The sequence below is a fragment of the Phaenicophaeus curvirostris genome, chromosome 13 (genome assembly GCF_032191515.1).
Source record: "Phaenicophaeus curvirostris isolate KB17595 chromosome 13, BPBGC_Pcur_1.0, whole genome shotgun sequence".
NCBI classification, from domain to species: Eukaryota; Metazoa; Chordata; class Aves; order Cuculiformes; family Cuculidae; genus Phaenicophaeus; species Phaenicophaeus curvirostris.
This window is the reverse complement of record NC_091404.1, coordinates 19,436,786-19,447,330: the sequence shown is the minus strand read 5'-3', so window position 1 is coordinate 19,447,330 and position 10,545 is coordinate 19,436,786. Positions and strand designations below refer to the sequence as shown.

General features: G+C 40.0%; 1 protein-coding gene across 1 annotated transcript in view; it reads left to right on the top strand.

Moving 5' to 3' along the window:
- The first annotated feature begins 222 nt into the window (after positions 1-222).
- Positions 223-10,545, top strand: part of LOC138726109 (connector enhancer of kinase suppressor of ras 2-like) — a 162,393-nt gene continuing 152,070 nt past the window's right edge. Inside the window, exon 1 of the mRNA XM_069867549.1 lies at positions 223-298. Within this exon, the coding sequence (XP_069723650.1) occupies positions 235-298 (64 nt within the window). The 5' untranslated portion in view covers positions 223-234. The remainder of the gene's footprint in view (positions 299-10,545) is intronic.

The following is a 10,545-nucleotide window of genomic DNA, read 5'->3' as shown; positions in this document are numbered from 1 at the left end:
CTCCGTGCTCCGGCGTGTTGCAGGCTGTGTGCAGTGGGGGAGGTGCCAGAGCTGATCAAGCAGTGTAATTTTATACATTACTGAATCAGTGCAGGAGGAACCTGGAGGGACAAAGCATCATCTTCTCTTTGGACTGCACTGTAAAATCCTACAGCTCTCTCAGCCTAGCCATGCTCTGATACATTTTTTCTTTCCTTTTTCTGATTTTGGTGTGAATGATAAAGTGATCTGACGATGGCTCTCGTTATGGAACCTATTAGCAAGTGGACGCCCAAGCAAGTAGTGGATTGGATGAAAGGTATGATCATTTATTACCATGTATTGCCTGTACTTTGGATCCTTGCAATGTACATAGCTGCTCTGGGATTCTTTGTTTGGGGAAGAGTTTATTCAGTTTTATTAATCTGTATGCTGCTTTGCACAGTAGTTTTAAAGACGTGACTGAGGAGAGAAGCTGTTTAAGCTGTGCAGCATGTTGTTGGGATTTCTGCCGAGAACTGAGTAGGGATCCAACGCATTTGTTGGTAAATGCAGGCATAAAGTGTTTGTGTCTCCCGGCTCCATTATGCATCGCACAGTGTAATGTTATGATGTTTGGTTGCTTTAAATTTGCCCCGATTAGGTCTGTTTTGCTCATATCAGGTGATCTGATGCAGTGGCTGTGCAGCACTTGTGTGTAGTTTAGGGTACCACGGGGAGCATAAGGTGCCGGTGACTGGACCGAGGAATTCGGCTCCTTCAGTGACATGTCCTGATTTGTTCAGGCTTCCCAGCTGCTCTGGCTCGTGCCGCTGCCGTGTCTCACGCACCCGCGGCCCCGTCCGCCTGGTACCGTGGACAGTGCAGCCCGTGCCGCGCGTGGGGGGCGCGAGGGGGAACCAGCACGGCTTCGCCGGGGAAACTCTTCCCGACAACTTGACAGGAATGATGATTTCCCTGCACATTCGCAGTTTCACAACACAGCCATAAGCTGTGACATGTTTTGCCTTACAATGCTCGGCTGTGCTGCAAACAGACTGGCTTGGATGGGAAGGTGAAGAATTGTTCGTGATGATAGATGTTTTAAATTTCTCCTGAGTGTGGGAAAAATGTATTTCCACAGTAGGATGCATTAGTGTTGTCATACATTGCTTCTGACGAGCTGTCTGTCTGAGAGACAAACAATTTCTGCTGCGAGGGATCTCCATTATATAAGGAGAAGAGGGGCAAATTTTGTTTGTGTGTTACTCATGGAAATAATTTCTGTAGTGTGATTACTGAACTTACTGGAGGGTTGTTGGATGCCCCCTATAACATCCTTGAAGCTTTCAAATTATCATCATTAATAAATGGATGGTTTGGTCTCATTTTGCTGACATCTGTCTCCACACTTCACTGAAATTGGGCAGTTTAAGTGCTCGTCAGACACATTACAGTTATGAGCAAACTCTTCTCTTACAAGCACATAGTATTATGAAGCTAATGGTTTCCGAGGGAATGTATGTAGTTTGTTTCTCAGGTGTTTGTGAACTCAGTGTGATTGCGAGGTCATCGGGATGGATCCCAGAACCGTTAGATACAGGATTGATTCCCATACTCCAATGTCATTACTTAAAATCAATGCCTAATGTATGTGCAGAGGGGAGTTTTCCGATCCCCACCTGTATTTTCAGTATGTAAAAGGTTTAAAAAGTGCACAGATCATCATGCTCTTCTAACTCATGACTTGAACTATAATGGAAATGGAACGTCAAGGTGTGTATCAGACTTGTTGCTAAATTTAAAAATACTTCCTCTTATTTGTTTTTCCTTTTTGATGTAAACTACATCTTGGGTGACATTAATCCTTAACAGGAGTAGTGCATGCCACAGGAAGCAAGAAGGTCATACAAATAAAAGGCTTAAATGAATGGAGTAGCCTGACAGTTAAATTTCTACCCAAAGGCTGCATACTGCATCCACAGGGACGTCTGGAGTAGACAGCATTGCCGGCTGTGAGCCTCTGGGCTTACACATAAATAATTATAATGCAATAAACATTGGAGGTATTTTCTTTGTTAACACGACTGCTACAGATCCATGGACAGTAAAGTTGCCCATTTGTCCACTTTTGCCCGGCTAGTTTTGCAAGCCCCTTTTTCTATCCCAGCGTTTACCTTCAAAACACATACTTCAGTTGTGGCCAGAGAAAGTCCTAACACACACAGCTGGCAGCACACCTGAATTGGTTTAAAATCACTTGTAAATCCCTTACTTTGCAAAAATTGCCCAACTGTGGCCCCTGTTTCCCTGTTGTTTACCTATATTCTGTCTGCCAGCTCTGTTAGCTGTGGTCGTTCTGCGAAACACCTATTGATGCATTAGAGAGGCCAAAGGTCTGCACAGGCAGTAACAGTCAAGTGATTGGGTCCTTTGACTTATGTCATCTCTGCTGAAGGGCAGGCTTTGCTGGCACCATTAAAAGATAAAGTAACAACAGTTTAGAAAAATCACCAAGCTACAAATGTGTGTTTTATCCTTGCTGTGGAAAGCAACATGTTAATGAACACTGTCACAAATATTGCAAGTATAACACACCTTTTTTTCTGGCTTAAAAATAGGTAGTCAATTAGCTTTATTTGAAAAGGTTGTAAATTATAACGTGTTTCATAAGGAAATGACAGTAATATGTCTTTTAAGCTTGAACGTACCATCATTATTTAAGCTGTAATAACTTAGTTTTAAAAACTGTTAGCAAAGTATGTGGTTTGACATTAACTTGCAGTGAGTAGCAGCAACATGAAATACTTGAAGAGAAGGTGGAAGAAAGCCACAAAAATGATGTTAATAGTTTGAGACCTGGCTCCCCAGAATGTGCCCTGATTACAGCACGCTGCTATCAGAAGCAGCTGCAGCCTAAGCCCCAACCAAGAGGAGACTCCCTTTTGTCTTCCCCTTAAGGAAATGTTACTTGCCAAAAAAAGTAAAAATCGGTAGGCTTGTGGGAACATTATTATGACAAGTTGGCATCTTGTATTTATCCACGATTCCTTTCTGAGGAGCACATTCAACTAGAATTTGACTTGGGGACAGCATCTGATGTTGTGGGCAACCTGGAAAGGCCATGCAGGTCTTTAGAAATTGATTCTTGAGGCTTACAGAGGATCTGGAAGTTCAGACTCTGGGTACTTTTGTGTTAATGCAAATGTTACTTTTGTCTTTCTGCAAAAAGATTTTGTAAAGTTTAGCAAATAGAGCAGAAGGCTCTGTGGTTACAAACGAGCAGAAACATTAATTGTGAAGGTATTTTTATCAACAGTTTTCAGTCACTATTCTTTTTTCCCCCCAAATTTTCCAAAATTTTAACTTTCTCTAAATGGTTTCCACCTCAGAACACATGCCAGGATTTTTCCTGTATGGACGCATTTCTTACATAACCTGAAGGTTTTTCTGGGCTTACGTAGCATGGACCCAAAAGGTGCTTTAAAAGAAAGAACTCTGCTTTGCTCAGATCCCATTTTGTCCCTGTTGGGAAAACAAATATTACCCAGAAAGCTTGCAAGCACATTAATAATCTGAGTAGTTTTCGAACTTAGTCAGTTTTTCCTCTGATGAAGTTTCAAACAGAAACGTGAGCAAATGCCAAACTACAGTTCAATATTTACATCTGTAATGCTCCTACCTGGAGACTTTGAATGCTTTTCGGTCTCTGCAATACTCGGTGACACTTTGCAGTTGCAAACAGGTTATTGGGATGAGCACTCCTACCCAGAGGCTCTATGTCAATTCTAATTTGCACTTTGCCGTACAGAATCTGGGGGGCTTGGAGGGCCAAGGGATGTAAGATGTCTCACTGCTGACTTTTCTTTTCACTTAGAATTAACAGAAGCATGAGAATTTGTGTTTGCATTGTAAATAGAATCTAAACAGTTTCCTCTGTATTTTTAAAAGTGACAGCATTTAAGATTTTGTTCTTCCTCAGTGAAGCAGTTTGCAAGTAGGTCATTTTAAAACGTGAGCTCATTTACATGTGACACCTCTGTCCACAGAAACACTAACTTTCCTAAACAATCCAATGAAATGAACTGCAATACAATGCAATGAAACAGAGCTGTGACTTTCAGAGAATGAAGTGTTATTAAACAGCTGAAAATTAAAATAGGAAGCCAGTTATTCCTTAAGTACCTGTAAGTAATAACTCCACATGGAGTCAGTTATTCAAAGTCTTGGGGACTGGCAGTAAGGTTTGGCTGCCAAAGGAGCCTGCAGTGGAGGCTTCTCTCCTAATGAACGCTCAGCATTAGATACTCATTTCACAACTGCAACCCAGTTTTTCCCCTTTAAATCCAGAATTTCTCCACTCTCAACAGGAGATGCAGACATGAAAAAATAAAAATTAATTCAGTTGGTAAACTGATTAACTGTGCTGCACTGATCCTGTGCAGAATAATTATATGTTTAGCTGAAGGGTTTTCCTTAGCATGTAATTCCCTGATTTCAAGCTGGCTCATAAAAGAGAAAGGAAGGAGGGAGGGGGGAGCTGAGGAGCAGGGAAGCTGATGACGTGAGTGGACTTGTTAGCATTCATGTCACGCAGGGCTCCGGCAAACCCCTTCTCAGTCTTCTCTTGCTTTTCATTAGATCACTACCTGTTCTGTAGCAATATGTCATAACCAGGGAGTCTCCTCTGTTTACAGAATGTAATATATAAAATCTTGCAGCGTGCTGGAGACAAAACTAAATATTATGATCTACTGCAAAAGCAGCCTTGCAGGTATTGAGCTGGATGATACTTAGCTTCCTTGATCCCCATTCATGACCGTACAGTCCCATAATGTAAGCACTTGACTGCACAAGATACAATTCGAAACTTGAGTAGGTAACCCAGGTCATATCTTATTTAGAAAAATGTAGGGTTTATAATGTCTTTTCACTTCTTGTGAAGACAAATAGGTTTGGGAGAGAACTGAGAGCCACAAATGGAGATGCTCTCAGAATTAGCATTGAATTTTCAAGCAGTTCTAAAGTAAAGGTTTCATCGTTTTCCTTCTATTCTCACTGATTTCAGAACTGAAACAATTTACTGTTGTGGTTCCCCTTGGATTACTGTGTTCACTAGCACCACGTTCCCAGTTGTCGCTGGGATGTCACTGAATCAGAGTTGTCTGCAATTCCTCTCTGATTTGCCTTAGAAGTTTCAGACTGTAGTACTTTTTAGTAATAATTTTTGGCAACAATGACTCTGTTGAATGTTGTATACTATTTAATTTAAGAGGGTTAGCAGAGCACACCTCAGAGTTGACCACTTTGCGAGAGAACTGGGTTAGATTGGATTTCAAGAAGCAGGTTCCCAGGATTGCGCACAGTTATGTGTTGGGATAAGCTGTCTGAGCATGTTTGGCCATTTCATAGAATGGTTTGGGTTGGAAGGGATCCCTATCATCTTATTTTTGCTTGGATATTTTTGAGGACCAATTAGAAATTGGTCTGTGTATCTTCCAAGAACCAACTAGATTAGCAGTATCACCATAAAAGATTTCAGCAACATTTAGCAATTTAATGGTCTATATTTATTATCGGGAGATGTAGGGATCTAGTCTAAAATTTCCCTGTCTATGAAGCAGATACATTCAGACCTTTTAAATAAATGTAATTCTGCTTGCAGAGAGAAGTTGGGGCTGAATGAATGTCTCTCCAGTTACATTTATCAAGCGTAACTAATCTTCCAGGTCATTATGCAAAGAAATTTATTTTATTGTCTTGAACTTTAATATAGGCAGCCAGACACAATTGTCACGCATTGCTGTGTCTTATAACCTTAGCATATGTTCTTAAGACACATTATGCAAAATCCCCAACTTTCTTCACATTCTGACCATTACGGGGAGAATGGAGCAGCAATGTAAGTTCAGAAGAGACCAGCCTTCTCCAGATCTCCATTATTTCACATTGTATCATTTTAGGAAGCAAAATTCAGAATAAATGGGATCCTGTGGATGACATCTTCAGATCACATTAACTGAGGCGCTGTATGTCCAGAAGCTTCAGAGATACCGTATCCTGCCAAGCAATAATATATTGTAGGGTTTCTTCCCAAACATAATCCTGACAACGCTTTCTTGCCCTACTAATTCCAGATTCTACATTTTTCCTTGTTTTGGCAGAAATGACACCAACATATGTACCATAACATTGAGAACCCGTTGGATGGGGCCCTCGGCCAGCCTGATCTCGTGGGACATGTCCCTGTCCATGGCAGCGGGGTTGGAACTAGATGATCTTTAACATCCCTTCCAACCCAAACTATTCCATGATTCTATGATTCTAACCCTGTGTATAACACCTCAGAGTTGTTTTACGTGTTTATAAAATGTGTATTTCGTAGAAAAATAGCAGGACATCTCTGTGTTACAGGATTTCTCACTACCTAAGTTAGCCAGTTTTAGAAGCATCACACTTTGCAAAAGAAATGTATTATGACTAGCATTTTCATGTGTTCTAGAAAAGCGCTGTCAGGTGCTTTGGAGTCTCAGGCAAAGTTCTGTTCCAGTTCCTATGTCTCAAAACCAGTGGGAAGGCAGCCTTGTGCTTTCTGGGTCTGTGCTCAAGGCAGTACGCCATGGTCAGATGGATGCTTCACGTGTTTGAGTAAAGAAATATTCCTCCCTATTGAAATTCCTATACTTCTCTTTCTGATAGGTCTTGCATTTCTGTTTGTAATGAAGGAAAAATGCATGAGGCTCAATGAATATTACAACATTTGCATATGCCAGGAAAGTAAAAAGTGTGTTACAGTTTGTCCTGAGGTGTTTTGCAAAGTTGTGTAAAAGGTTTAAAATTTGGAAAGGAAAGAAATTCTTCTTTTAATGCCATTCGGAGAGCAGCTGTCCTGCCATGGAGGCTGTAGCTCTGCTGATGAAATTAGTGACGCTGTTGATATTAAATGAAGCATCCTGCTTCACAATCTACAACAGCATAGGAGATTGCTGAGCAGTAACATACATTCATACTCTCCTCCCAGAATAATTTGATAGGTCTCTTCTAAATACTGCTTTTGTAGCTTAGTTTTTTTACCAAGCATGAAACTTTCCCCTGTTCCCTGATGCCATTGTAGTGAAGGCAGCAGTTGGGAAGATGGAGCTTCATGAGTTGTCATTATAGGATTCAGAGAGATGAAAAAATTATAAGGCTGTATTTATGAAGAGCTCTAGTGATGACTGAAAATGAAATTATTTCTGATTAACTCGTACTCAGACAGCTCCCAACAAGTATTGCTGTTTGATATGTAGTGATGCACTCGGAAGAATTCAAAGCCAATGCAATGTTTGGGGTTTCCTACTTGAATTCTCCACTAAGTCTTTTCCAGTAACAATGAATTATAAAAAGTCTGTGGTGCACTTATGTTGCACGTAGGCGATATGTTTAAAATAAACATTTAACAAGCAGTAATTTTACAAAATACTTTCAGCTTTATTCCTTACAAATGTGTCCACCTTTTTCATTCTAAACATCATACAAAGTCTAGAAAAACTCCATGGATTTCAGGAGTTCTTAAGGCAGAAATTGTGTCTTCTATAACTGCACTGAAACTACTACAAGTGCAGAAAGGATTAATTAGACACATCTGCTTTTCAGTTTACATGGGAAACTACCTCTGTTTGAGCAAAGACAGAGAGTGGTGTCATCAGCCTGACAACTCAGACACAGCAATTATCACTTGAATGAAGAGCATGTTACAGCTCTCTCCCTTCACCAGCTTCCCCTGTTCTCTTTGCCTCCCTCTCCTTCTGTTTATTCATATTCTCTAGCAGTTCTTTCTTGCCTTTTTCATAGAGAGACAGAGAGTAAGCATCACATTGAGAAGTAATTTGTTTGTTTAACATGAAAAAACCTGTAGCTCTGGCTTTATGTATCTCAGAGAGGGTTGAAGTGATTTGAGGATGAACTGCATGCAAAATCCAAGAGAAGGTAACAAAAGGGGAGTGATGGGAGAGAGGAGTGGAAGAAACAAGGTGGGGATGACAAAACCCTTTTCTCCTCTCTTCCCAGTATTGTGTCTTCCCAGTCAGTGTCTTGTCCTTGGGAGATTTCACCATCCTGCATTGTTTAGGTGATTCACTAAATAACAGAAAGCTCAGCTGCTGCACCACCTTGTCTCTCCTGAAATGCAGATATTTTTATGTCTTCAAAATAACAAAGCCATGTCCATGCTAACACATACAACAGAAACTGAGTGACATATATCAGCAAGTTTCAGACTCAAGCCTGGCAAACTAATAGAGCTTCTGTATGTTGCATGTGTGCAATTCCACAAAATATTCTTCTATAAATGAGGAGTTACCACTTTGACAGCCTCCAGTTAATTAGAGCAAGTTGAAAACCACTTGCCTACAGATCCCTAGCACAACTTCTGGAGGCTTTAAGGTGCATTGGAAGAGGACATGCACTGATGTTCCCTTGATTCTACATTAAAATCTACTGCAAACATCAAGGATGCTTCTAATTCTCTTTCAGACCGTGAAATGCTGCTTCCCTGGAAGACATGAGGGAGGTGGCTCAACAATGGCATCTATTTATGAAATTCTTTGTAATGGACGGGAATGTATCTTATCCCAGATAGGAATGTGCTGTGGTGGGCACATCCCTAAAACCAGGGAAGACTTATGTAAGCATCTGTTATTGATCACTCAGTGTGAACAATGAGCTCGTAATGAAAATGTCCCAAAATGCAGAATACTAAGATTTTAATTGCCTATTGTCAAGAGATTTTAATTGTTCGTTGCTAAGCCACAATGACGATTTTCCTTAGTTATGCAGAAAACAAATTTATGGTTTACAGAAGAAAAAGACATTTAAAGCAAAGAAAAGATTTTGAAACTCACAGTTGTATCAAGCAGTTGGAGGGAACAGGTAAAGTAACGTAAGAGAAGTTCATAAAAAATATAGTTTAGGATATTGGCTGCTTGAATATTCTATAAAAAGAAATGGCTTCACTTAGTGCATGAGCACAGAGGTGCTGTTTTTTCGGAAATAAATTTTGGAGAATGGAGAGAACTTGTGAATAATCCATCAAAAATGCATCAATTACCTAAGTAATAAAACAGAGATAATGTAATAAATTGTGAGACAGGAGACTTTCACAAAGGAGATAAAAAGGTGGGTTAAGTTAAAGGATAAGTTTGCATAATTATGATTTTCTTAGAAAATGGAGAACAACATTTCTTGAAACTTTAAAAGTGGACTAGGAAGTGGGCTAAGGAAGCCATCACACACAAGAAGAAAGATACACTGGAGCAACTTATCAGCTATTTCTTGTTTCCCTGATAATTCTCTGGACAAATTATCAATAGCTTTTGTGGCAGCAGCAGAAACATTTGCATATCAGCAATAAGGAAAGACTTCAACTGGAAACCAAATTGCTCAAATGATCATTCAATCATGCCAGAACCCATCAGTATTACTTAAAATGTGAAAAAAAGCTTTCCTATGCCCTACTTATTGTGGGATGCTCTCTGCATCTTCTCTCCGTTAGTAAGTGCCATGGATTTTATGCGTCTAAATGTAATTCTGTAGTTATTTCACTAATAAGGTCTCCTTCATGAGGTCTTCTAGTGTCAAAAAAGCACGTTTTGGTCTTAAAATATTTTGTATATTTCCACTTTCTTTTATGAACATCTTTTGCCATAAAAGGATGTTGATATATGAGGAATCTTGGCCTTTGGAAGGAATTAATTCCACATACCCCTGGGCATTTTTTCGAAGGCACTGGTTTTCAAAGGTATTTAAGTATCACATTAATGTCTTTGATATGTCTCCAGCTTCCATGTCACACCACCAGGCATAAATTCCATATGAACCAGAGCTGTCTGCTTCTTCTGTGCAATGTCAGACTGGCCTGCTGATCGCAGGGCACACAAAATGATTCATCTCACTGATTTCTTTTTCTTTGACCATGTAACGTCAAACTTGATTTGAATTGCTGAGATTCTCATAAAATTTATTCCTTCAAATCTCATTAATATCTTGTCTTTTGAAGAGAAATGATGGACAATATTTCAATTTTTGCTCTCAAACTGGTAAGCTGTCACATAAAAGGACAATGTCACCAGCAAAATTAAACCTTATAGCATACTGTTAAGCCATGTTAATGCCGTCCTGGAACAGTCTGTATTGGTTCTTATAATGAAGGAAAAAACACTGGTGAGAGAGCAGAAGCAGATTGCAGCTCTGGTTAACCCTAGCAGGCATCCCCGCGAGCTAGAGTTAACATTATCTGTGCAAGCCACACCTTGGACTGCTGTTCTTGTGCTGTTAAGAAAGCTTCACAAAGATGATTAGGAGAAGGCCACAATTATGTACAAAATTCATAAATGACATAAAATGCTAATGTAATTATTACAGTTTTGTGGCATTTCCAGATATACCAGAATGAATTATGATGTGTCTATCAGAACGTCACTAATTCTTACAGAGCCGATGCCTTTCTCTACTCCACAGCTGCCATCCCCAAAAGATGAGAACAAAGCACCGTGACTGAGATCCCCTGAATGATAACAGAATGTGCAGGTTTTTGGGTTTGGTGCAGAG